At 56.5% G+C, this 27,900-nt stretch overlaps 1 protein-coding gene across 1 annotated transcript in view; it reads right to left on the bottom strand.

Annotated features, from left to right (window-relative positions):
- ARHGEF10 (Rho guanine nucleotide exchange factor 10) overlaps nucleotides 1–27,900 on the bottom strand; it is a gene marked incomplete at both ends in the record, with an annotated part of 69,100 nt that overhangs the window by 22,446 nt on the left and 18,754 nt on the right. The window contains 11 exons of the mRNA XM_080710903.1: nucleotides 7,031–7,203; nucleotides 8,833–8,978; nucleotides 10,558–10,728; nucleotides 13,076–13,168; nucleotides 14,567–14,683; nucleotides 16,348–16,527; nucleotides 16,796–16,873; nucleotides 21,253–21,359; nucleotides 23,424–23,538; nucleotides 25,756–25,872; nucleotides 27,659–27,822. Coding sequence (XP_080567029.1) covers nucleotides 7,031–7,203; nucleotides 8,833–8,978; nucleotides 10,558–10,728; nucleotides 13,076–13,168; nucleotides 14,567–14,683; nucleotides 16,348–16,527; nucleotides 16,796–16,873; nucleotides 21,253–21,359; nucleotides 23,424–23,538; nucleotides 25,756–25,872; nucleotides 27,659–27,822 — 1,461 coding nt within the window. The remainder of the gene's footprint in view (nucleotides 1–7,030; nucleotides 7,204–8,832; nucleotides 8,979–10,557; nucleotides 10,729–13,075; nucleotides 13,169–14,566; nucleotides 14,684–16,347; nucleotides 16,528–16,795; nucleotides 16,874–21,252; nucleotides 21,360–23,423; nucleotides 23,539–25,755; nucleotides 25,873–27,658; nucleotides 27,823–27,900) is intronic.

Here is a 27,900-nt window from a genome sequence, read left to right as displayed (position 1 = left end):
CCAGCAAGGAAAGAGCCAAGCTCGACCCCAGGTCCCGGGAGTCACGTGGGCGGAATGCTGGAATGCACTGTGGTCTCTTAGTGTCTGCTTTCCAGGGCATGGGCCTGTGTGGCCACACGGGCCTGAGCCCACGATGCTGGGCCGGATGTCCTGGAATTCTCCTGACAGCAGTTTGCATTGGGCCCCTGCACATAGCTTGTTCTGTCCTTCAGCGTAGCTTACAATATATAGAATATATGCTATATATATTATGGTATGTTAAAATGGAACAATCTCTATTTCCGAGCATGGTGGGCACGCTTGTCATCCCAGCATTCGGGAGGCTGAGACAGGAGGATGGCGGTTCGCAGACAGCCTCAGCTACTTAGTGAGGCCCTCCGCAACTCAGTGAGACCCTGTTTCAAAATAAAGAATGAAAAATAGGGCAGGGAGTATAGCTAGGAGGTCAAATGCCCGGGCTCCATTCACAGATTCACACAAAAAATGTATTTATCTAAGAATACTCACCATTAACTGAAGAGTATGACAGCAATCCGTTATTTTGTAGGCATTTTATGTCAGAGACATAATTACATGTGTATGTGTGCGAGGGTAAGGCCTGGGTTTTTATCACCTATCAGGACAGTCTCAGGTTAACTGCAGCTAAAGCATCATAGTTTCACAGCAAGGGGCAAACGTATTCCCATAGTGTGGTACACACAGTGCACACTCTGGGGGTGGGCGGGGGCAGCTCCTCGGCAACCGCTTCTGAACTGGGCAGGTGGGGATCTGGCTTCTGTGCCCCAGCGGGGAAGCAAGTACTTCTTCCTCCCACTAGCTCCCCGGTCGGGAGCCGCTGGGCCGTGCGTCAGAACACACAGTCCCCAGCTGCAGCGCTTCGATGACCCGATGAGATGGCGTTTGTGAAGCACTCTGCAAACTAAGGAACACATCCTGTCTGTCGTCGCGAAAGCATGACTTCAGAACACTCTGTGCAACATAAAGTCATCGCGGATCCCACCCTAGCCCCGATGGCCTGTCCCGGCTCCCTCGCCCGGTCGCCTCTGGCCCGGCCAGCGTTCCTCTGTCATCTCCACTTCCATCAAGGGGAATGAGCTGTGCATAGCAGGCGGGTCCTTGGTGGGGGGCGGCCAGCAGCGGAGGCCAGGGCCCTGGGGACGGCACTCTTCTCAGGGAAGAAGGTGGAGACTGGCCCCCAGCAGGCAGGCACAGAGGACCCTGGGCCGCGGCGGGTCAGAGAGCGTCTGCAGTGAAGGCTGACGAGGGCGCAGGGGTGGCCAGTCTTCTCCAGAGGTCACTTCAGCTTAGGAAATAAGCATTTTCATTTCCTGGTCAAAATGACTGATTGACAGAAAGTCAGCAAATCAAAATTTCAATAGAGCCGCCAGCTCGGGCACTGGCTCTGAATTGTAGCTCTGCCCCGGGCAGGCTCATGGCTACTGGCCTTTCTCTGATTCTTTCTTTCTCACGGACCCTGTTTCCACGGAAATCCCTGCAAGTGTTGGGGAATCCAGGGTGTCCTGAATGGAATCCTGTGTGAGAACAAGGCCCCGGCTGTGTGGCCCAACCCACAGCAAGCACCCAAAAACCCTCGGAGCGGAGCGCGAGGCCCTTCCCAGGCCCCAGCAGAGGAGACAACACAGCGCTCCGTGGACTTGGGCTCTCCCCTGCGGGTCAAGAGGTGCCGTCTGCAAGCCCAGCAAGGAGGGCGAGGACTAGGCCTCCGGCAGGAACTGGAAACACTGGTTTCTCCCGGAAGGCGCGGGCACAGGAGCACAGGTACAAGCTCAGCCGCCCAGCTGGAGCCGATGCGAACCCCCCAGCTCAGCAGGCCGCAGCCCTCTCCCCTCCGTCCCTGCCTGTGTTCCCCGCAGGCAGCACCTCCCTCCTGCCTCCTCCAGCGTGGCCAGTGCTCACAGAGGAGCCGAGCTAGTGAGGAGCTACCTGTGTGAACCAAGAGGACCAGACGTCACAGCTTCCTGCAGCTGGACTCCAAGTCTGCACCTGTGACGTCCGCACGCCGCCAGTGCACGGTGCCCCGCGACACGAGGATATAATGCTGCCCTGGGGGGATCCCACTGCGGAGGCCTGTCCCTCAGGGAGGGGCCGCCCAATGGATGGAGCAGAAGAGCTTCTCTCCCCACCCGACGACCGAGCACCCGACATTAAAAGCAAAACCGCTAACTCGCAGCGCAGAAGGAGTTTGTTCTCTCCACAGGTCCCTGGTCTGGAAGCAAGCCCTGGCTTCAATTAGCAGGATGGGATCATTGATCCCTAGCTGCCCAACGAAAGCAAAATCAGGGGACCCTTCTGAGCTGATTTGGGTACAGGCACCGAGTTTCAATCTGTGCATGTGGACATCCAGTCTTTCCAGCACCACTTGGCAAAGATTTTTGTGGTAAGACCCCAAAAGAATGAGCAACAAAGGGAAGATGGACAAATGGGATTATTACAAACTAGGAAGCTTCAGCACCGCAGAGAAAGCAAGGGTGGAGCGCAAACCTACACGCAAGAGTCAGCGTTCCGTCACTGAGAGAGAATGCCCAAGAAAATCAGCCCGAAGGAGCACAGACGGTTTTGGCTCATGGTTTCAAAGGATCAGTCCATGGCTGCCTGGCTCCACTGCTCTGGATCTGAGGTGAGGCCGAGCAGAGGGAGAGAAGCAGATAGTCCCCAAGGGTGTGTCCCAAGCACTCACACACCCACGTCTACAGCGCCCACCACCTCCCAGCAGTCCGTGTGGCTACAAGTCCATCAACGGGCTCGCCCAATGGAAAGGCCCGAGCCCCCCATCCAGGCACTTCCAGAAGGCCCCTCCTCTGGACACTGCTCCACTGAGGACCAAGCCTTCAACACCTGCACCTTTGGGAACATTCTAGATCCAAGCCGAAATGCCACAGAATAAGAAAAAACATTTGCAATCTATTCATCTGACAAAGCTTTGGTATCCAGACTATACAAGGAACTCAAAAACAAAACAACCAAATGACCCAATTAAAAGCAGGCAAATAGACATTCTCCAAAGAAGATGTGCAAAGGGTCAACTAATATGCGGGGTGTGCTCAGCATCACTAAGCAGCGGAGAAATGCAAATCAAAACCACACATAATGGCTGTCATCAACAGAGACAGAAACAACTCCTCTGCTGAGGATGCAGAGGGCGCCTCACACACAGCTGGAGGGAACATAACCCAGCCAGTGAATGCAGAACAGCGTACCCACTGCTCAGAGCAACAGAGCTAGCCAAGGCAGCCACCACGCTCAGATCTGGACGCACCATCCCGTGTCTTCTAGTTCCACACCCTGGCGTGTACCAGGTGGTTTTCAGCTCCGCAGGTCATCCACCTGTGAGCAAGGGAGGCTGCCGTCCTGGGGGAAACCACCCCCAAACACCTTGAGTGGGCCGCAGTCGGCCTCTTTAAGCTGAGGGAAGCTCCACTGTCACAGGCAAAATCCCCTCCCACACCTGCTGGGACCCCTGAGCTCTGGCCTTGCAAAGCTGGGCTCAAGCCAGGTGTGGAGGTGCACACCTGTAATCCCAGACACTCAGTGGGCTCAAGCCAGGTGTGGTGGTGTATACCTGGAATCCCAGGCACTCAATGGGCTGTGCAGGCTGTGCAGGGCTGCCAGCTGCAGCCAGCCTGGGCCTCTCAGCAAGACCCTGTCCCAAGATAAGATTAAAACCCAAACTAACTAGCTTCTCTTGGGTGATTACTGAAGAGAGAGCCAGGGCACAGCTTCCCGTAACTCTGCCCGGGGCATCAATGGGTCCCCAGAGAGGCCTGCCACCAGAGCTCTCCTCCAGGAGCAGGGAACTCTAACCCCAGCCCCTGCAGGAGGAGGAGCACCTCACAGCGGAGCTATGGAAGGCGGGCAGAAGACGTCCCCTGGGCTCAGGGTGAAAGTCACACTGCTGGTGGAGCTCATGGGCCAGGCTGTGTGCTAGCTCACAAAATCTCCCCGAGGGTCTTAACGATCCTGCAGAGAGCTGCTAACTCCTGGGAAAGACCCGCACGGTGGGCAGGGATCCACAATGTCCTGCCAGGGCCCCGTGGCCCAGGGCTCGCGTAGAACAGAGGTGAGCAGCACCTCCCTGAGTTGGCCACCTCTTCTCTTCTGCCTCCTAGGCCACTTCAGCTGTTTGGCCACTGTGGACACGGCCGCCCCTGCCTGCAGTCTTCCAGACAAGAGCTCCGGGGCCCTCAGGGGTCGAGGGCTGTGTGGCATGGGCCTGGGGCCTGTCTGGGGAGGGGCAGCTGGGGGCCAGACAAACCTCCCTCCTACAGAGCTGGCCCTAGTCCACCCAGCCTTGGGCTGCACCGCACCAGTGCCAGGCTTCGGCCCACCTCTGCTGAGTGGGAAGGAGACGAGGCTGGACACCTTTTTATAAACACATGTACGTCTGCAACTGTATCACTGTGACTCTGCGGCACAGGGAGGCTCGATGTGGCACGTGTAGACACGCATGGGGCTCCTGGGCCTGCCCTGCACCTCACCCGGCCCTGCCCCGTACACGCTGGCAACGCAGCAGCAGTAGTAGCGTGGACAAAACTGGGGACTTCTTTGCACCACTCCCTCCAGCCGGCTTCTCTCTGCCTCCAGTTTGGGCCTGGGGTTAGGCCACGTCCACAGCCCAGCCCCCGGCCCGGGCTGGCTCAGAGCCCTGCTGTGCTCTCGGCTTAGGCTCTGCGCTTTGCAATGGTCTTAGTGTGGTGCAGGGCTCCTGTTTATAAGGGGGCCTCTCCCCTGGGCGCTCTCCTCTGCTTCTGCATCTCCTGAAGCTCACTGTTCTGGGACGGTGCCCGGCTCTCAGGACCCCCCTCCCCACCTCCTCGGATAGGCACGTGGCGTTCTCCCGGCTAGCGGTAGTAGCAGTAGCCCTGTCTCTATTCCCCATCCCTGCACCCTACCTATGCCCCTACCTGTGCCCTCACTGCTGAAGACACAGGGCGGCACTGGATGCATGCTTTGGGGATGAGGAGCACTGGACCCTCTGCAGTCCCCAGGACAAAGGGGCCTCTCCAGCCGGAGCACAGGCATCACCAGGATGCGCAGGCCCGCCCATCCCTCCTCCCTCTGCCCTCTCCTCGGGCCAAAGCCTCCAGGTCGCTGCCGTCCAGGCCCTCTCCTGTCCTCACAGCCGGTCCACCTGGCTCTCATCTTCAAGGGTTAGGTTACTAACCCTGAGTGATGCTCCTATTTACACACGCAAATGAGCACCCCTTTAAAAGGCACGCAATTGCGCTCGTAGCGCACGTGTCAGGAACACTTGGATGGGAAGTGTTGTAGTAGGACTGGTGGTGAGGTCTCCTGCAGCCTCTCTCTGAGCAGGAAGGCCCCTGGGGGGAAGGGCTGGGATCCCTGCCTGAAGAAAACAGTCTCGAGAGTCCCAGGACGCTTGACCAGCAGCAGAACAGAACTTCCTCCCCATCTGGGGCACAGACAGGGTGCCCACAGGCTACTGCACTGGGCAGGTCACCATCTCTTCTCCTACTACCAGCCCCTGTGGGGCCCGTGACCAGTGTGCACGGCCGTGCGGGGAGCAGGTCCGTGTCCTAGCCCAGCACACCCAGCACCGTGGGCCACGCAGGCAGGCGGTATCTCTGGTTCCAGGCGCTGGGGAGCCCGTCCTCCCCCGGCAGCGGTTGCTAGGCGGTCACACCCACGCTTGGCCTTCACAGCAGCTGCCTCTGCCAACGCTGCGTGTTACAGAGCCACTCACGCAGCAGAGGAGTCACGTGTGCGTGGAGCAGAACAAGGCTCCAGCTTGCTTCTCCAGATGACTCAGGGACGGAGCTGGGGAGGGGAGGATGCGAGGTGCCAAGGGTGGATTGGTGCAGGCTGCCAACCCTGGAGGGAGTCGTGGCACCGCGGGGGCGGGACTTGGGGTTCACGCCACGTGGGCAGCACCGTTCCCTGGCCACAGCCAAGTGCGGACATCACCGATCCCACAGACCCAATGCCAGAGACCAGCTCATCCTCGACCCAGCTCAGACTGCCCTCCACGGGGCTGAACCCAGAACGACCAGGACCAACCCCGCCTCTGCTGCTAGGAGCCCCAACAGCTCCACACCCCTCATTGCCAGCAGCACCCTGCTCTCTGCAGAGCCCTGGGGAATTAACTCCCTCTTTCAAGACACACAGAATCAACAAATTTGCTTAAATTAAAAAAAAAATCTGCCCAAAAGCTACATTAGAAGGTACTCCACCTCACCTATCATCAGAAAAATGCAAATCAAAACCAGAGTGACACTACATCCGCCTGCTGGGATGGCTATTATCTAAAAGACAAAAGCTGGCAGGTGGTTGGGGAGGCGGTAGAAAGGGGCCTGAGCACGCCTGGTGGGAGGAAGCTAGAGCAACCGCAACAGGCGGAGCTGCAACAGGCGGAGCCCCAAGCAACAAGGCGGAGCTGCAAGGAGCCGGCCACCAACACCGCCACCCAGGAAGCCAGACCAGCCGCCTGGAACTGCTGCCTCCGAGGCCTGCAGCGCCTGGACAGCACAGCAGGAGCCAACCTGGATGTCCCGACGATTAATAAAGATGCACACACACAAAATGGCACCCTTCGACAAGAAGCAAGTCCTGCGTCGGTGGAAACGTGGGTGCGGTTCCAAGTTAAGTGGAGGGAGTCCCACAGAGGGAGACAAATGGCCGCTTGCTCACGCAATCTGCAAAGCGCTGAGCTCAGACAGTCAGTGGAGGGGTGCAGGGGCGGAGGGGGCAGGGGGCTGAAGGCACAAGCTCTCAGTTATGAGAAACAAAGACGCTAATGTCGTACACAATCGGTATCTCCACGTACTCAGAAAGGATCTCAAAGAACTTCTAACCAGGCATTCAGCTCACCCCTGAGTAAAGTGTAGATTGAAGGCATCCATCTGAAAAGCTCCCCAACTTCTCCCTTGCCACATTGTTACTGCGCCTCAATTCAGGGGCAGAGGCCCACATTGAATACAACTTGAGCAGCCTCCATTTTGACTTGAAGAAGGAGAAGAGAACGTTCTCGGGAGGACGCCGATGTGGCACTTACGGGGCTTCACGTTGGCGACCACAGCCAGGCTTTCGGGCGGGTGCGTGGCGGGGCCTCTGCTGTGCTCCCCGGGCGGGCTGCCGCCGTACTCGATCACCTCAACGTGTCCTAGAGGGACACTCCATTTGAGCAGGTACCGCTGGCTGGCCACGGCACGGCCTTCGTGCGAGGTGCTGAAAGGCCAGAAGACTGGTGTGAATGATCCCGGGAACACGCGTGAGCCCCGGGAGCCGGTCAGCTTCCAACACTGCAGGGACGGTTGCCACCGGCTCTACCGAGACCTCCAAACTCCAGGCAGAGCTTTCTGCACAGGGACCTGTTGCCCAGGAAGCCTAGAGGGAAGGGGCTGGGCACTTGGTGCCCAGGTGTCCCGGAGAATGCTGCTAACTGGAGCAGCACCCCCGCAGACAGATGCTCTGTGACCACTGCGGACGGGTCACCTAGACTCCTCCCAAGTGGTTATGTTATAAATGTTTCAACAGAGCTACACCATACCATTCTACCCTGTGGTTAAAATGTTGACCGAGTGTCTAAAGTTCAATAAAAACATGTTCCATATATCGTCTTCTTTTCCGTAACAAGGGGCAGAGACGCAGAGGGACAGAAACCATCTCCACGGTGGGTGCTGCGGGGTGCTGCGGCCTCCTCATTTCCCTACCCGGGCAGCCCAGAGTGGTGAAACGGACGCCCGCGCCGTCACCACGGGCAGCAGGTGGCAGGGCCACGCTGGCAAGGCTGGGCCACTGGTGAGTCAGACGAGCAGGCGTCCTCCTTCATGCAAGGGGAGGACCACGACAATCCGCTCTTCTCTGCGGCTGCCACCAAATGAGTGAGTCCCCGAGCAGGAGCAAGAAAGGCGGGCCCGGGGATGCGCGGCCAGCGCTGACCAGCTGCCACAGTGGACGTCCTCACTGCGGCCCCTCAGGCGTGGCTACTGACAGCCCCCTCCTGATTCTTACGATTACCATCCCTATTTACAGAAGAAGAGCCCGTGGCCCAGAGGGGCTGGCGTTTTCCAAGTTAGAAGAAGGAGGAGCTGGAATTCAGGGTCAGCCCAGGTGGGAGCTCCTAGGTGTCCATACCGCCTGTCCGCAGTGCCCCACGGCGGGGCAGGTGTGAAGAGTCCAGTGGGGTGCACCCATGTTCCACAGCCCGCTCTCTGGGAGGAGGACCTGGTCATCGCCTTGCAGGGTATAAACCTGGCTGGACCACGCTCAGCTACCCAGGTTTAACAGCCGCTCCCTAACTCCTAAAGGCTTAACAATCGCTCTCAAGCCACTGAGCCGGCTCCGCTTTGGCCTGCATCGGTTCAGACAGCGCCCGGAGCATCACACTGCATTATAAACCAGTCCCTCCCACTCCACCTATGCATCTGAAGACCTTTATCTCTGCAGACACCCTCAGTGACCCACGGTATTCTGGGTGTTGGAGAGGACGGTGCCTTGCTGCTTTTGGAGAAAGAATCAACGGAGCTCTACTTGTTTTCTTGGCTTTTACTACATATACCCAAGTGCAAGTGAATAAGAAAACACCAAAAGCATATCTACAGAGAAGCAGTTCAAAAATCACCAACCAAGAGCCAAGAACCGCAGAATGACTTGGGGGAGCTGGACCCGGGGCCCCACTGCCCCGGCCTTGCTGGACAGCGGAGTCTCGGGGTACACTGACTTCCGCCCGCAGGATCTGGACCCCTGCTCCGCCCACTCAGAGGCAGGCTGGTCAGTGCCACTGGAGCGAGAAAACGAAGAGGCCGTCCGTTCCCACACAGACAGCGCGTCACCGTCAGGCCAGCGCATTCTTACCGGGAGCTGACCGTGGCGCACATGAGCACGTCATTCAGCATGAAGAGCCGGCGCCCTTTGGTCTTCACGATCTCTCCCCTGTCGTTGTAGACCGTCTCCGTCACGTCGTCAGATCGAATGAGGTACCGACTTCCACTGCTGAGCAGCTGGGGGCAGGACAGCAGTCAGGACGCCAAGCTCCCCAGAAACGCAAGAGCACCAGAAACGCAAGAGCACCAGAAACGCAAGAGCACCAGAAACGTAAGAGCACCAGAAACGCAAGAGCACCAGAAACGCAAGCTCCCCAGAAACGCAAGAGCACCAGAAAGCTGGCAAGATGGGAGTCTGTGGTCCACACTTTACAGAGTATTTTGTTTAGAGAAAATACCACTCACTCCTCCTGGACCGACAATGTGGGGTAAAGAACGTGACCTTTTAATCTAAATGCTTCACAGATCCGAGCACCCGCAATTGCCACTAACAGCGAAAGGACTCAGACGCCCCTGTGGACAGGATCCCTGCACTAAGACCCTTTACCTGGGGCTCAGCACGGTTTCTCCGATCCTGCTCCAATCCCTTCACCCCGTCACCCCACGATCAGACACTGCGCACCTCACAACGGCCAGCAGCAGGAGCCGCGGGACCTGGGATGGCTGCTCTGTAACGTCCTCTCCCAGAGGAACGCAAGTGACCGTAAAGTGCACCTCTTCTTACGGTACGCCACACTATCTCACTGAGCCAAGCAGAGCACACTCAAGTCTCTGGAAAGATGCGTTGCACCAGCCCATACATCATATCTCACACAGATGTCATGCTCGTAACAGCTGGTCCAGTGGGAAACAGCATCCCCAGCCGAATGACCACTACCACCTCTGATCCTAACCTGGGCTGCTGCCCGGCGCGCGTGGCCCGCGGAGGCGCCACCTCCCAGCGGGCCTCTCTGACCTGCTGTGGGAGCAGCCGGGCTGCCTGCACGCTGAGACAGGACTCGGTGCTGCCAAGTCCCTCCTTCCCAGTCCAGACTTACTCTACACATGCAAAACCAGACGTACACGAGCTACAGGAAGCCCGGCTTCACGGGACACGGCCACGTCCAGAACACACTGGCTGCGAGTTTCATCACAAACATCCACACACATGAAGAGCGGAAGCCGCTGCCCACTGCACTGCATAGAGTGCTCAGCATTAAATCGCCGCCTGCCACGACACAGTAAGGAATCACGCCTAGCGAGAAGGTGTGACTGGAGCAACTAGGAGTACTGTGTGCGAGTACTCAGCACGGCGTAACGAGCACCCGCCTCGGGACCAGGGCCTCAGTTCGGGAGCGCTTACACAGATCCGCGTGCGGCTGTAGGACCGGGCTTTCTGAACGCTACGCCACAGCCCAGCTGGCAGGAGGCCTCCTCGGTGTTCCGCATCCCTTCTCAGGTGGTCCAACCCGGACCGTGCACACACAGGTTGACACAAACACACTACCGTGCTCAAGAGTGCTCCCAACCTTTCGGGGCTCCCGGACCCCTCTGGAGAGCTCACGAACCCACAAGCCGCCTCGCTAAGAAAACGCACAGACCTAGGCCCGAGGCTCTGCACACAATCCCACATCCACCACACGCTGCCCAAACTCACCATCGAGAACTTCTGACCTGGGCAATCGTCTCACGCGGTTAGCAGTGACTGGCTGTTAAGGCTGGCTTATTAGAATGAAGCAAAAACTACCTGAGCGTGGGCCGGCAGGACCGCACTCACCTTGTTCAAGTATCTTTCATTTATGGCTTTTGCTATCTGCTTGATTTCACAGCGTTGGTCGGCGTCTCTCTTTCTTTCATTTAACTTCTCGGCCAAGGTCTCCAGCTCCGTGAGCGCCATCTGAAGGGGCAGCCTGTCGGGGTGTCCCCTGGAGGTGTGCTTCAGCATGTCCTGTGAGCGGGGAGACCAGAGGTGGGTGGTTATCACGAGCCCCGCCAGCCCTCAGACACATCCCTCAGGCCCGGCAGGGGCAAACACGCCAGAACTCGGCTATTCTGGGGAAAGCAGTCCTTGGGAGGGCGGAGGGCTGCGTGAATCACAGCTTGGCTGAACATTTGAACAACTCCTTCTGCAATGGCAAAGGGATTTATTAAATGCCACCACTAGTGGGAAAGATAGTACTTTACAACGAAGGGCGCCAGAAGCAGGAGCATGCCACCTCTAAAATTAGTTTGTAACTATGGTGGAATGTTTTTCTCTCGATTTGAGTCAGACAAACACGTCCCCGCATAGACGCAGCCAGCTGTTTTATAAATATCAGTCTCCCACATGTGTTGAGTGTGTGGGGACGCCGTCCACTGTGCCCGCGGTCAGCTCCAACTGACAGCGGAACTGGACTTTCGGGAGCAGAACCCCGGGCGACGCGACGTGAAGCTGTGCAGGCCAGCCGCGCGTCCTCCGCTCACTCCACAAACTAAAGGCTGTGGCGACCCATAGCCGCCACATCTGCTGGCCCCGTCTTCCAGACAGCGCTTGTTCCCTGCGTCTCCGTGCCACCCCTGGCAATGCTGACACTACTTCACACTCTTCCTCGTGTGACTACGCCCTTACGGGGCGTCTCCAACCTGTGGTCTTGAAGTTTCACTCTAACTGCTCTGGGGTGCCGTGGACCGACCGTGCCCACGTAGGATGGCGGGGCAGCCACTCCCCTCTCCTGGGCCTCGCTGCTCCCTAACACATAGTACTGGATAAGGCCAGTCAACAGCTCTACGGGGGCCTCCAAGTGGCCCAGGGACAGGAGAGACCGTGAGGCAGAGGCCAGAAACGCCAGGCCAGACCCGCAGAGTTCAGGGCCACGGTACTAGTGTGGGGCCCTCGCCTTCTGCACGGGAAAGGCCCCATGGATGGCAGGGAGCGTCGGCTTCTGGGTTTCTGTGAGTGACACACACTTCTCTCTGCTTGTTCCCTGCATCCCCCCGAGTCCCACCACTCAAGGACGAGAGGTCTTTTTTGTAATTAAATATTCACTTATTCACTTAAGAATTACCATAATAGGCCTATGGCAGGCTAGTATATTTGATTTTTCTTATGAAATATAACAAAAACCTGAGTTTGAATAATAACAATTTTACATGTTTAAAAACCTCTTTTAAAATTTTTTATTAGTGCATTGTGGTCATACATCTTAACAGAGTACAATATGGTAGAGGCATACATGCACCATCACCCATTAGCCCTTCCCCAAATCCCGCCCCCTCCCTCCTTCTCATGTTTGGCTTACTGACTGACTGATATGTTTGTGATCGTGTACATTACGGACTCTCCCTCTTCCCCTCCGTCCCCTCAGTCAGGTCGCCCTGTTGGCTCATCTAGACTCTCCCTCTTCCCCTCCGTCCCCTCAGTCAGGTCGCCCTGTTGGCTCATCTAGACTCTCCCTCTTCCCCTCCGTCCCCTCAGTCAGGTCGCCCTGTTGGCTCATCTAGACTCTCCCTCTTCCCCTCCGTCCCCTCAGTCAGGTCGCCCTGTTGGCTCATCTAGACTCTCCCTCTTCCCCTCCGTCCCCTCAGTCAGGTCGCCCTGTTGACTCATCTAGACTCTCCCTCTTCCCCTCCGTCCCCTCAGTCAGGTCGCCCTGTTGGCTCATCTAGACTCTCCCTCTTCCCCTCCGTCCCCTCAGTCAGGTCGCCCTGTTGGCTCATCTAGACTCTCCCTCTTCCCCTCCGTCCCCTCAGTCAGGTCGCCCTGTTTGCTCAACTGTAGTATCTCCTTCTTCATCCAGAGCTCCTCCTGTGGCCCATTCATTTCTTCTCTAGCTCCTGCATATTAGGGAGTGGTCTTAAAGTCACCAGCAGGTGCGGAGGGCCTGGGTGACCGGCAGGGCCTGGGTGACCGGCGGGGTTGTGGCTCATGAGACTGCCCACAGGGAAAGGAACTGCCCCCTTCTTATACAAGGAAGAGAAGGGGCAGTCAGCTTAGAGTTAGGCGACGGTCCCGGGGAGATGAGGTTCTGCTCCACACGTAAAAGCCGCAGTCCCAGGAAGCTGGGTGCCGGGCGGATGTGCTGGGACTTCAGAAGGGTCAGGGGAGTGAGGGCAGGGCTGGGCAGAGGCGGGAGAGGCCTGGGGACTGCTGACGGCCCTGCCCGGAGGCCTCCAGGGAACCCTGGCCTGCCTCCCCGTGAGGCGGTTCCCCGGCGGGTGGGAGGTCCCTGGCTCGGCCCTGAGCACCCCCAACCAAATGGACCTGTAGGTGCTGTTTGCAAGGAGTGCTGGAGAGGACAGGCCGAAGCTGTGCTTACCTGGAGCAGAAGGATGAACTGCGGGAACCTCTGGATGGGCTTCATCATCAGGCTATAAAGCGTGACCCGGTCAGGACTGGACTCCTGGCTCTGCTGTGGGAGGCAGGTATACTCACTATGGGGCGCCTGTGGCTGCCCACCCCGCCCGCCGCGAGGCCCAAGCCGTGGCCGCTGCAGTCAGACCTGCATCTTGTCTGCACCTCCACAAGAGAGAAAGGCCGTGGAACTTGTGGGCAATGCTTTCTACCCCACTCTGGAGGACCCCGCGGTCACCGCTGGCCCGAGCTCGGCTACAGGCACGGCACAGCACGAGAAAGTCCCAGATGCCAGATGTCTGCCCTAGCCAGGCTGCCCCAGGAGAGGTTGGCAGAGGAAGACCTGGTGCCCAGGTCCCGTTGGCCCGCCTCTCTGAGCTTTGTAGAAGATGTCTACCCGAGGCTGCAGCCCATCCAACACGGGCTGCACCTGCAGGTCGCTGAGCTGAGGGACCTCCCCAGAGCCCAGCGGTGCGCGCAGCTGTTCCTGAACCCACGGCCGCCCAGCAGCTGGTGGGCTGAGCAGAGTGGGCGGTTGCCGCCACGCCAGGGTTCACATCGCAGCAAGATAAAAAGCCCTCAGAGGAAATAAATTCTTAGCTTGGCCTTTGTCTTTCCCCCCAGAGAAACGCTGTAGGCATCAGGACATGAACAGAGCAACCTGGGCTGAGACTTAACTGCTGGGTAAACCTCCACAGCTAAGAAGCAGTGGAGCCCGCAGTGCCCAGGAAGCCCCAGCTCAAAGGAAACGTCCCTGTTGGCCAGAGGCCTGCCCTCACTCACCCCAGGTAGCAGAAGTTTCCAGGAATTCAGTCCAAGCAACAAGAACACACTTTGTTCCAAGGTTTTATAATGCAAATGAGACTCTGGGCTGGGATGGACAGTCTTTGAGGAAGTCAGGGCTCCGTGTGCAGCAACCCCTCCTCTGGCTCAGGTCTCAGCCTGAGGGGAACCCGGCAGCCCACAGGGCCCCCGCCAGCACGGGGCAAGCTCCAGCGTCCAGGCAGCAGGGCCCTGGTGCTCCTCTTCACTGGGCACCAGGCACGGCCACAACTAGTCGATGGGGCTCTCCCTTCCAGGCCTTGGCTGACTGCTCTGGCCCACACAGGGCATCCTCCAACCTGGACTCTAGACGCTATGCTCCTCTAGCCCCAGAGCCCTGCTGAGGACGGGAAGGCCAAGACAACGCTGGGTCTGAACGTCCCTTGCTGTCTGCCCATCTGTCCATACACTTTACACCAGACAGATGAAAGTTACTCTCAAAAAGCTACGTTAAGGCCCCAGAGTCACCTCATTTCTAACCTCCGTCGACACCTGAGGCTCCGCTGGGCCTGCAGTCTTTATAATAAATGGCCGCCTGCGCTTGGAGGTGAGGCAGCCACCACCTCCCGTGAAGTACTGGGATGCAGGGCCTGCCGTGAAGGCGTCAGACCCAAGGGGAAATAAACGTGCCCACCTTTAAAAACTCCAGCAACGCGGGCTTGGTGGCACAGGTCTTCTTGAGGACCGCCACGGCGGTGCTGAAGTTGTTCACGTACTCGCTGTAAGCGTCCAGCACCATGCTCTTGGAAAACTGAAACACATGAGCGAGGGCTTGGTACGGCGAGGCCCTGCACCTGCACCCGAGGAGCCCAAGAGGACGTAGTACCGCGAGGCCCTGCGCCCGCGCACCCCAAGGAGCCCACGCCCTGGCCAGGGCCTCTCCTCCCCAGGCCTCGGCTGGCTGAGCTGGCCTGGCTGCCCGGCTTGCCCTCTGCAAGAGCTGGGAGCTGCCTCCTGCCCACCCAGTCTCAGCTCCTCTTAGGTCCACACTGTGGTAGTGTGCATCTCACCTATGGAACTGCAAACAAGGAAAGGCGCCTGCAGACAGCACAGCCCCTCCCAGGCAGCGGTGCCCTGGACCCTGAGACAGCGGTGGCTGTGGAAACGCAGGGCAGAGGTCGCCTGTCTCCAGGCTGAGGCCCATGCCCACGTGAGCTCATGTCCCCATCTTTCCCCCAAACACAAAAGTTTCAAGAGACGGGAACAGATCTGCCCGGGTATCAACTTTCAGAGACAGAGTGATTCCCAATGATTCCCGGAAGGATCCCTGGGACCTCCAGGAGAGCCGCGACACTCGACACTCGCGAGGGATGGGCGAGGCTGCCAGAGAAAGGCTGCTCCACCTGACCTCCACTGGGCACGGCAGCACACCTTAGTACCTGGGGGCTGAAAGAGGAGGCCGCAGCTCAACACCAATGTGCAGTCACTTAGACCTTCTCTGTTGCAAAATAAAAAAATAAGAAGGGCAGGGAGTATAGTTCAGAGACAGGGCACCCTGGGTGACATCCCCAGTACCAAAAACATTGTTTACCATTTTAAAACATGTTTCCAAGGTAATTTTGAAGCTAATATATATCATAGGCACAAAGTATAAGAGCAAAGTAAATATCCATTTTTTTGTTTGCTATAACGATCTGTGACACGTATTATAAATGGCTCAGTTAGAGCTTTGTTTCTCCAGGAGCTTCCACGCCCTGCACTGCAGAGACCTGCTGCGTCACACACGTCTACAGAATAAAGGTGCACTCGTCACTACCATGGCGCTCGTGGAAGGACACGAATGCCTTCTCTAAAACCCCAAGCTCACACCCTGGAAGCGTTACTGTCTTCAACAGTAGACACCAGTCTGTTTCTCCATAATCTTCTGGTCTGGGTAGAAACCTAACTGGTACACGGCACGTTGTACGATTCCCAAAGGGGCTTAGGAAAGAGTGACTCAAGCCTGCTGCTCAGAGGCTCGGAGCTGCGGCTCCGGAAGTGGCTTCTGCCGCCAGGGAGGGAGCGCAAGCTGTGGCAACATCATACTCCTGCGTCATGGTATGGGGCCAGGGCCCGATCCACAACGGCCAGGAAACATCCAGGAGGGTTCGCAGGCATGGGGAATCCTGCACCCAGAGAGTGAGGCCGAGGTCGGGAGAGGCCCGGGTAACGGCTGACATGAGGTTCTACAATGCCCCTGGACGAGCAGAGTCCCGCTCCACAGCAGAGAGCGAGCCTCACGAGGCTTCACGGGGGCTCCGGGATGGAAGGCGCACCCGCCAGCTGCCTCCACAGCCTCCCTCGGCCCCTGCACATCGCCCCGCATCACTCCCCTGGCGTCCACACAGGGGAAGCAACCCTGATCCCTGTGAAGACATCACACGCCCACAGCAGAGCATCGGCCTGCTAGAGGATCAAGGGGCGCGCCTGTGTTACCGAGGCCACAAAGACGTCGCCGATGGTCTCCACGGCATCCCACTCGGACACGCGGCTGGCCAGCGCGATCTGGAACAGGGCGTGGCACTGCAGGATCTCCTTGACGCGGTGGAACACCGTGCGCAGCTTCCGCTCGCTCAGAACCCGCGGCTCCATCGCCGACAGCGGCTTCTCATAGTGCTGAACACAAAAGCAAGCGTGCACGGGTTCGGGTGTGTAATGGGGAGCTGACAGAACTGAGCACCTGTTTGTGTAAGTCTAACCTAACTCCCATAAACTAGCACATGACTTCTGGTGCCAAGGTACACGCACAACACTTAGGCCCTGCAGAGTGTTTTCCAAAATCTGAGTATGTTATGCTCATAAATATAGATGTAAATTATGGAATGTATATATGTTAAAAAGGGTAATAAAAATGTAGGAATTATATAACATGACATTGAGGTACCTCCAAAATCTTCCTAAGAGCATCTACGTAGTTCTTTTCACTTTCAACAATGGAACCCAGAATATATCTTCTTACAACCTGTTGGAAATTTGAAGATGGTAGAAATTTACTTTAGAATACAATAGATAAATATTACTACATGTTGAGACTATTGATTAAAAAGTTTCCTTTAACCGGGCGTGGTGGCGCAAACTTGTAATCCCTGCGCTTGGGAGGTGGAGACAGGAGGATCGCGTGGGTTCAAAGCCAGCCACGCTGGCTTAAGAGACCCTGTTTCCAAATAAAAAATAATATAAAATAGGTCTGGGAGTGTAGCCTGGAAGTAGAAGGGCTTCCAGGAACCCCAGTACAACCCCCCAAAAAAGTTTCCTTAAGTAGTAGGTATAGAAAACCTTCAAAGGCCTCTTAGATGTTTTAAATGGCGTGTTAAATAGGTAAAAAAACATAATTCCCCTGTTGATACATTATCTTTTAATTCTCCAATTATAAACTATATTAACTACAAAAAAAAAAAATTATAGCACTAAAAAGAAATTCATACACCCATGCAACCACACTGCGCTGAGTTAACCACTTGTACTCCACGCACTGATCTGTTAGGTATTTTATGTACACATTAAGTGTAAGAAACAGTCCTATTTGATTAAAGAATGCTATTAGCAACATTTATCTAAAACCATTATTCCACAGTTAGAGAAAAACAGGAAGTGAAAGAATAGACTGTAACAGCTTCATGCAGAGGCCTTAGATCATGCAGAGATCACGCATGAGACTGATAACAGACACCTGGACGACCTCCGCCACCCAGAGGCGGAGGGCCCGACCCGGGTGCCCACGTGCCCAGCACCCACGGCATCTGCAGACCTGGGTAAAGAACAAACTGCGGCTGTAAGATGTCGCAAAGGGGCAGCGATGGCGCTGGGCACTCACTTTGCCCCGAGCACACGGCAGCCTGTGGGCCAGCAATGGGGACACACGCGCGTGTGTGTGAGCAGATGGCAGACTGTGGGCCAGCAGTGGGGACACACACAAAACACACACACACACATGCATGTAAGCACACGGCAGCCTGTGGGCCAGCAACGGGGACATACACACACGCGTGTGTGAGCACACAGCCAGTGGGCAACGGGGACACGCACATAAGTGCACACCCACAGGTGCACACCCACACACCCCATGCACCCCAGGGCGCTCCCAGGCCACCTCCTGCCCAGTGCTCCTATTTGAGTGCTGCGCTGCCACCTAGTGGGCAGAGAAAACGTCTCCACAGAGAAAATCCTGCACTTAGATCCCAGCACAGCCAAGATATGAAACATTAAGGTGGGAGTCATCATTCTTTTTACAAAAAGACTATTCGATTCACAGAAGTAACACAAAACAAGTGCTCCCTCTGCCCCCGCTGCCCCACACCGAACCCTGCAGGGGATAATCGCAGAAGTTGATTTGTTTATTTATTTATTTTGCAGTATCAGGGGTTGAACCCAGGGGCATTTTTACCTCCGAGTGACACCCCCAGCCCTATTTTTCATTCTTTATTTTAAAACAGAGTCTCACTGGCTGGGCGTGTGGTGCACACTTGTAATTAATCCCTGCGCTTGGGAGGCAGAGACAGGAGGATTGTGCCGGTTCGAAGCCAGCCTTGCTGGCTTGAGGCCCTTTTCCAAATAAAAATATAACATAGGTCTGGGACTGTAGCCTGGAGGTAGAAAGGTTCCATCCCCAATACCACCACACACACACACAAAACCAGTCTCATTAAGTCTAAGTGGCTGAGGCTGGCCACGAACCTGTGATCTTCTGTCTCAGCCTCCCAAGTACTGGGATTACAAGCGTGCACCACCATGCTGGCTCATGTATTTGTTAAAAACACAGGTGGCCAGAATTAGAAATGCACAGGCCTGGCGCCGGGAAGCCAGTGTGCTGGAGCAGCCCTGCCACTCGCATGGCCCTGACATGGCTGCTCACAGACCGAGCACGAGCCTTTTGCTTGAAGATGGCTCCCGCACCGCTGACTCTAGGTCACTCTTCCTTCCAAAACTCACACGGCCAGATACCACCCCAAGGCTCCTGAGCTACGTTATACCAGGGTCAAGACCTATGACTGTGTGTGTGTGTGTGTGTGTGTGTGTGTGTGTGTGTGTGTGTGTGTTTAAAGTCTCCTGAGATGAGCCGGGCATGGTGGTGTTTGATTATAATCCCAGCATTGGGAGGCTGAGATGGGAGGATCGTGGTTCTTGGCCAGCCTCAGCTACGTAGTGAGGCCCTTTGCAACTCAGTGAGACCCTGTTTCAAGATAAAAAGAATAAAAAATAGGGCTGGGGGTGTAGCTTGGAGGTAGAGTACCCCTGGGTTCCATCCCCAGTACTGAAAAAAAAATTAAAATAAGAAGAAATAAAATCTCTTGAGATGAAACTAACATTTGAGGTCAAAGGTCCTACATTGGTGTCATTGAGAATACAGACCCAACCCATCTCCTGAGTTCATGGCTGTCCCGCCTGGTGCCAGTCTCTGTGGGCAGCTAAAATGGACAGCAGTGGGCAGGGAGAAGGCCCAGGTGTTGCTAACGCCTTCCTCAAATTACAAACCCGAGGTCACAGGTTAAGGTCACGGAGGGATCAAGGTGAAAGCTGAGGACAACCAACAGGAGGGCAGCAGGCTCCAGCAGGCGGAGAAGCCTGCACTCCAGACCGTGCAGCGCAGACTCCGCCCTCTGAACAGCGCCCTCCTGCCACGGACGGTGGCCTCTGCGCTCGCCCTGTACAGGAGCTGTTTGCTTTCAGTCTCCCTATACCATGCCGAGAGGGATCAGAACCCAGGATCAGGTCCTGAGTGCCCGGGTCAGCAAGGGCAGGGTCACTCAGTGCTCCCGGCCAGGGCCTGGCAGACGTGCCCAGCACACCTGCGGTCTTCCCTGTTACAGCTGCGGAGGCTAAATGAGGCGGGTGAGCCGAGAGTGGCGTGCGAGGAGTGCGAGATTCTTGGTTCCTGTGACAATCTGCTAATAAGCCTCCTCTGGCCGGCAGCTCGGCCGGCCACAGCTCCCCAGCTGGGTGCAGAGAAGGGAGAAGAGCGCGGCTTGTGATCAGAGATGGGGCTACAGAGCAGCTCGGACGTGGTCCCCGTTCTCCACTGCTCCCGTGTAGATCCCACCCAGTGAGGCCCGCGAGGACCAGGGACGACGACCGTCAAGACCATCCAGGCTGGAGCCTGGCACGCATCCAGTCGTCCCGTGTGCTTCCTTCTCACTAACCCCAACTCCCTGGGTGCCCGCCCACTGCCACGCTAATGAAACAAGCTCACTGCTTGGCTGAGCGATATTAACAGCTCCTAGCCGTCCCTTTAGTCTTTAGGAAAAAAAAAAAAAAACATGACCTTATCTTTAGCATTTTTATGTTGTTTTTATTTGTGGTCATTCTCTACCTATGTATATTCACCTATGTGTCTATCTGAATCTATTTACCGTCTGTCCATCCATGAATCCATCTCTCATTCACGGCTCCCCACCCGTCCATCCATCTATCCCTCATCCCTCATCCCTCTCAGTCTCTATGACTTGCACCAGGCCACCCACAAAGAAAAGAACTCAAATCACGTCCAAAAGCTCACCCTGCCAGGCACACCTGTAATTCAAGTTGTTGGGAGGACTGCAAGTTCCAGGCCAGCCTCAGCAACTTAGTGAAACTCTATCTCAAGATAAAAAAATGCAGAGTTCTGGGGTGTTGCTTGGAGGTAGAATGTACCAGTGTTCAACCCCAGCACACTACCAACAAATTCCACAAGGTCACTTCCTACCCTTAAAATACTCCACCATGTGGTACTGTTCCTGTCTCTTCCCTTTACCAAATAGAACCCAGTGGAAACTACTGACATTTTCCTTTTGCTACATTATGTCAGATATAAGAAGTGTAGATTATTTCATTGGGTATTAAAAACCTTGTATTTAGGCCGGGTGTGGTGGCGTAGGCTTGCAATCCCAGCACTTGGGAGGCTGAGACAGGAGGATTGCACAGGTTTGAAGCCAGCCTCAGCTACCTAGTGAGGCTCTCAGCAACTTACTGAGAACCTCCCTGTTCTCAAATAAAAACTAGGCCTGGGAATGTAGCCCAGAGATAGAGTCCCTGGCTTCCTTGCCCAGTACCAGAAAAAGTAAAAAATAAAAGACCCTTCTATTTAATCTCAATCTCAGGCACATTTGTACACATACTGACTGCATACACAAGCTGCTTTTTGTCAAAGCATATTGATACAAACTAGAACGTTCCAATCAGCCCCACATTACTCTCAGGGCTGATACTTAAAATAGCTAAGACCAGAGTGGCCTGGGCTGAGGCCCCTGCTGGGCCAGGCCGGGGGCGGCAGGTATGGACCGCAGGTGTTCGCTAGGAAGGTCAGCACTCAACGCTCTCAGGTTGCAGAGCGCCCTGCTCCCCAGCCTGGGCCCCTGCTCACACTACCTGCTGCTGCGTTAAGCCCTCCGGCATCGGGGTCAGGACGGCGTCCGGGTGCTTACAGTCCACGTCGATGAAGAGACTCTGCTCATCTTCAAGACAAGATCTGTGGTCTGAGGAAAAGGCTGAAATGCATGAGTTTCGCGTGGAAATCCTAGAGCATGATAGCACAGTAAAACAAGCTGCCGGCAAGCCCTGTGTGTTCACATCTCACACGCTTCCTTTACCCCCAGCTGTTATTACATTGAAATTTTAACAAACCCAGTAAAATACTCTTCCTACGAGGGTTGTACCGTGTCAATATCTGAAATTTAGCTTTAAAAGGTGGAGGTATCATTTGGTAGCTGGATGGTCAGGTGGCAATCGGTATTCCCGATTTCTAGCCTACACAGAATCACGGCAGCAACAAAAGTGGCAGAGAACACAGAGGAGACTCCGTGAGACCCGGGCAGCTTGGTGTTTCTTGCCTTTCTGTTTCCTCTCACTGGGAGTCTGAAACAGCAGTTTTCCAAAAGCCAAGAAGCTTAAACCAAAACTGAATTTTTGTTTGTTTGTTTTTTTTGTGGTACTAGGAATGGAACCCAGGGCATTCTATCTTCAAGCTGCACCCTCAGCCCTATTTTTAAATTTATTTTGAAACAGGGTCTCACTGAGTTGCAAAGGGCCTCACTAAGTAGTAGCTGAGGCTGCCCATGAGCCGCCATCCTCCTGTCTCGGCCTCCAAATGCTAGGGTTACAGTGTGCATGCACCACCTGCCCGGCCCAAACTCATTTTTAAAAGCCAGACACAGCTAACAGCTAACCACATTACAAAACCTACAGCCTGGCAGGGGTGGGGGGAGTTGGGGAATGTCTGGTAACAGAGACCCGAGCTTCTCTAATTCACAGATCTAAACACAGGCCGCACAGAGACTTCTGCTGAGGGGCTCTGACAGCCCACCAGAGCCAGACTCTCCTGGGAGACTGGCTCCCGGGCTCGGGCAGTGGGCTGGGCCCCGGCGCTCTTAAGCAGCTTCCCGTTAACTCCGGGACTCTCACACGCAGGGCTGAGGACACACTAGCAGAGCCTGAGTTGCTCGGTTTCCAGCTCAGAGAACAGAGATGGAGGTGCAGGGAGCTGCCTGCAGGTGCCGCACACCCTCAGAGGCCAGCGCATCCAGAGCCTTGGGTGAACCACCTCATGGCCTGCAGCCGCCGGCCCGCGTATGCGGCCTGGGGCAGCGTCCAGGCTGCCTCCGGGACAGCGGTCCTCACACGGAGCCAAGCGGCCTGGACCGGGGCAAACGCTACCATGCAGCTCATGAGAAAGTGCACATCTGTCCTCGCTAGGGACCCCGGCCTCCTCCGTCCCGCTGAGAAGCCGAGGACTCCACGAGCACCGCAAAGTCGAGAGGCCCGGTTAGTCTTAACTCCCATTTCATGTGCTGTTCTAGGCCATTCTTTGGGCAAACACGTGACCAGAGCATGCTTTCTCAACACGTATGGAGAGCAGATGTTGCGCATGCTCCAGCACAGGCACGCGTGCTGGAGACCTGAGTCACGGTGGGCGCTCACCTGCTCCACGCCGCTGCCTCAGCACCACGCCCAGGGCACGAGGCCTCCTCAGGTGTCAAGTGGCCCTGGGCTGTGGCCAACACACAACGGCTGCACAGGCCCGGGCCCCCTGTTTTAGGAACAGGCAGAAATCCTGGTATTGCCTCGGGGCACCCCTCACCACTGAAAAGCACCCTAAAATCCCTACTTACAATGTGACCTCCTGGGCTTCAACTTCACTAAAAGCAAGACAGTAAGTTCATCAAGAGAGCCTACACACTGTCAACAGGCTTAGGATGCACTGTGGAGACTCCACACCCCGCAGTCCCCGGCCCCTGAGGGTGTACGGACGACACAGAAAGAGGCGCTGGGCGCTAGTGGCCCCTGCTGGGCGGAGGCAGAAAAGAGAGGCCCGGGAGGAGGCAGAAAAGAGAGGTCGGCTGCCAGGACGATGTGTTTGATTTTCCACTGCTTACTGTGAATGTCTCTTTGTAAGTTTTGCTGCTGATTTTCTACCACAGCGCGGCTGCTTGGGGACCCCCACCTACAGATGTGACCCCCCCGGGAGCCCTGGGTGAGCAGGCTGAGCCAACCCTCCCCCAGGGGCGGGAGGGCTCTCGGTGGAGGTAGGGGCCGGGTCCCACCTGGGGTGATGGAGGACTTGGTCCTGATGAAGGAGCGGCCCCTCTTCACGGCCGCCCTGGTCCTCTGCAGCCCGTCCCGGGTGCCCTCCTTGGCCGCCTTCATGAGTTTCTGCATCTAGGAGAGGAAGCGAGCAAGGAGAGCGCCACCTGGTGAGATTCTACACGCCGTTTCAATTATTTTAAAAGAATACTGTCAAGTACTTTGGGATTGAAACATTACCCCAAATTGGCTTTTCGATTTGGGAGAGATTTCAGGATTGTTGTGATTTTTTCATTACTTTATATTTTTGTTTTGTTTGCTTAAAGAGAGAGAAAAAAACCTTTAAAATAGAGCCCTTCCTTGACGTGGTGAAAGTTTTCCTGCTACATTTATAAATTGGTTTTTATTCTTAGTGTGGTCACTTTTAAATACAAAGAGCTCTACAGAGGTGACTGGTACCAAAATGCACAAAGTTAAACATCTGCCCCAAACCCAACAACACAGCAGTTAACCGCGCCTCTCAGGGCTCCAGTTCAGCCGGAGATGGCCCACACGTGCCCTGCGAGCTGCTCAGAGGGGCGTCTCGCCCTAGGATGGCCGTGCAGGCAGCTGAGTCCAGTAGGGTGGGTGGAGACCATGCCCCAAAGGCTTGACACACCTGCAGGCACAGCGGGGACAGCACCACCGCTGCAGGCTGGCGCTTGACTTCCACCCTTCCAAACCCAACACCTGCAGTCCTGGGGCTCCGCCCTCCACCCCGCTCCCACCACCTCACCGTGGGCGGTCGGCCTCCAGCTCCGCGTCCCCAGTGATATCAGCTGAAACCAGGTCCTGTCTCCCATACCAGCACCTGGCTCCAGCCCCACCCCTCGCACAGCCATGGCCAGCACTCCTGCCCCCCCCCCACTCCTCAGACCTCTGACCACGCAACACGGCTGCCCGTCGGGCGCCCTTGGTGGCCTTCGGCACTCCCCTCCTCCGAGGCGTCCAGCTAGCTGTCCACAGCTCCCCGTCCTGCAGCACCCTAGCCAGCCACGTGGGCCCACCTGGACAAGCAGGGCACTGCAGACTGGGGCAGCAGGAGGCAGGGTCCAGGCCTGGCCCAGGTGGGGCGCCGGAGAGTCGGGATCCAGGAGCGATGGCCCGGGCCTCGTCCTCGCCCAGCCTCTGCAGTTTCCTCCCAGTGTGACGGGGGTCTGCCTGGCCTGGCCGGAATCACTGCCCACCCTATTTTCCCACTCTCCAGTGTTTGCCTGGCCAGGGCAAACCATCTGGCATCTGCGCTACAGCCACAAGCCCCCGGTTCCCGGGAAGTCCTGCAGTGCTGCCCCACAGACGCACCTTGGGTCCCTGACGCCCTGCGGCGGAACTGACCAGACGCCGGCTTCACTGGGAGGGCACAGCCACTGCCCTGAACGGCTCAGCTCGTCCCACCCAGTTCAGGGCCGCTCAGCAGCTCAAGAAGTTACCTGACAGTGCCCTTTTAAAACATCCGAGCAGCTGCCAGCAGGCGCCCAAGCCCAGCAGTTCTCAAGTGCTGGCCCAGGAGCCCCGTACACTCTTAGAGACGAATATTACTGCTACTCTGTTTGCGGGGCTGGGGTGGAACCCAGGCCCTTGTGCTCGGCCTCTGCGCTACATACGGCCCTTAAAAATCACCAACGCTATCAACAACATCAACAACGCCGGAGTTTAATCTGGGCTTTACGACTCTAGAGCGACTGTACAGGAAGTAAAAACTAAGAACATTTTCTAGTATTATTAATTTGGGGGGCCTTTTTGCTCCTGGGGATTGGACACAGGGGCATTCAACCTCTGAGCTATTCCTCTGGCCCTGTTTCTTCTTTGTTCTGAAACAGGAGCACCTTGCTAAGTTACCACGCGCTGGCCTCACACCTGCGATCCCCGCCTCAGCCTCCCAGGCCCCGGGGTCGCGGTGGAGCCACCACATCTGGCTTCATGGATCCTGACTAAGTTAGCTCATTGCGTGCCATCGTTCTTGCAGACACACCTTTGTGGGCACGTCCTAACCGTGGAGGCTCACATGAGGTCGTTCACGGTGATAGCGACACTTGTGCACACCGCACCTGGCAAGTCCATGCTATCTTAAAAAACATATTATGAACAGTATTTTCCCAAATGAAAGACAAAGGTGTTGCTTTGTGTTTCTGGAAATCTCTCTCAGACAACCTTGTGGGGCTTCTGGAAAGTTCCTTGTCTGCTCATGAGAGAACGAGAGTGGAGAAGGTAAGATGGCCTGGAGCTGATGTGACCCCAGGGGCCCGGGCCGCTTTGGGGACCACTGTCCCCGGGCGGAATGTCCGCCGGGCGCGGCAGAGGGAGCCACACTACCTTCCGATGGTGCCCGTGCTGCCGCCGCCGCAAGTCCACGGCTCCCACAGCGCTGGCCACCACGCCTCTCATCTTGTCCTCACAGTGCGCCCTGAGGCGGGCTAGGTCATGAGATAGCTAAGGCACAAAGAGACAGCGTTCACAACGGCCTGCGGACCGGCCACCGCAGAGCCCGGACCCGCCGGGACGCCTGCCTGCGTGGGGCCATCCTGCCAAAGCGGAGGAGGCGGGCTCCAACGCGTCTGTGCAGGATCATCAGCCACCGCTGGAGACCGGCGGCAGTACGGCTTCTGCCTTCTGCGCAGCCCCAGGACAGCAATGGCCCTGGCCCTTGGGCAGGCGGGGTCCTGGCCCGTCCCTCCCGCGCAGGACCACAGCCCTCTGCTCCTCCCAGGCCTCTCTCCTGTCGACTTTAAGCCGTGCCTGGTGGTAGTCTGCAGCTTCTGCGATGCCTCCCCTGCCGCTCAAAGCTGTGCTGGCGTCTGCTGCACATGGAGGTCCTTCTGCCCTGGGCGGCCCAGCCACCACACCTCCGGCACAGAGTGCGCTGGGCCCCACCTCACTGCTCAGCAGGGGAGGGCAGCCTAGCTAGGGCCCAGGTCCAGCGTGAAGGAAGGCTCCTACCCGGCCCGTCTGTCTCCACCAATCACAGCGCAGTCCTCCGTGTCCAGCTCAGCTGCAGCGAGCCAAGCGCCACCTAGTTCTGAGCTCCGCTAACCAAGGCTGCAGCTCCGCTCCCTGGCTCCTTCCAGGGGTAAGGACCTGGCCACTCCACCTGTCTGGGTTCCTGGAAGAAGCCTAACAATCCTGAGCTGAGTAGTCAAGCTGACCTCTGGAGTTGGCAGGTGGCTCTTGACCTTCATGAAACCCACTTAGAGAATAGGAGAATTCTCAGCAACCTGCAATAAGCTGTTACCCACAGCAGCGCGGACGCCACATCCAAAGCCCGGGTTCCAGTGACCTTGGTCACAGGCAGAGGGTGAGAAGAGGTAAAACTGGCCATGGCCCACTGCTCGGAGGAGGCCCACGGCCCTCGAGCAACTCTCACACACTGAACCATTGCACGCAGTAGTGGCTGTCGGCATTAAGAGACTGGGGCGGGATGTTCCCAGGAGCTCGAGGTTGGCAGCGCCAGTGTCCAGGGAAGAAATGAATCTCATCAGTGAGCAGACCCGCGGACAGGCCAGCCATCTGGATGGAGGGCTGGGCAGAGCGGGGCTGGAAGAGCGGGCCCCTGGCGGGGGCGGGGGAGCTCTGGGGGCTTATCTGTCCTGCCCCTTGCTTCTCCCTCTGAGCTTCCAGCTGCCTTGAGCACTTTTCTCCTTCAGCCATCCCCGCCATGATGCTTCTGCCTGGGAGCTGGCTGACTATGGACTGAACCTTAGGAACCAGGAACCATGATAAGCTTTCTTTCCCTAGGTTGTTCCTGTCGGGCAGTCGGCCACAGCAATAGAAAAGCTGACTAAAACAGGACTTATGAGCCCACTGTAGATGGCCAGAAGAGACCCCACCAACAAAATACTTGGTTCACCCACAATTTCACAGCAGGCTGAGCCCAGGAGGCGGCCCGGCCCGCCCCACTCCACCCAGCTCTGCAGCTCATTCTTAGAGGCTCCCAAGTTCCTCCCGGGACCCTAACTGCAGTTTTACACAAGAAATAAAAGTTCTCTTTAGGAAGAGATAATCCCAGGGTAGCTAAGGTATCTTTTAATTGGTGGATACCTCATATTCTCCCCAAAGGGTAGCTAAGGTATCTTTTAATTGGTGGATACCTCATATTCTCCCCAAACTGCACCAACGTGTCAAGGGGTAATCATTCAAGTACTACGTGCATGCACACACCTCACAGCCGTTCACAGCCTCACGCCAGGAGAGCATCTGTCCGCTCCGCAGACCCACGCACCTGCGCTGTGTGGCCGCCTCGCAGGAAGGACCTGGGCGCCCCGCTCTTGCACTCGGAGTCGCTCTGCTCCTCGTAGCTCTCAAACTCACTGGAGCTCCACCCATACTCCAAAGAGCTGTTTCCACCTCCGTCTCCATTCTCCACGTCGTCATAAATCATTTCATCTGAAAAGGCACGAATTGCAGGGTGAAATTAAATTGACATGCAGGGCTCACTCTGCTTGCTGGCTCGCCGTGCAGTCT

This window comes from Muscardinus avellanarius (genome assembly GCF_963383645.1).
Source record: "Muscardinus avellanarius genome assembly, chromosome: 14".
Lineage (NCBI taxonomy): Eukaryota > Metazoa > Chordata > Mammalia > Rodentia > Gliridae > Muscardinus > Muscardinus avellanarius.
This window is presented reverse-complemented; position numbering and strand designations above follow the sequence as displayed.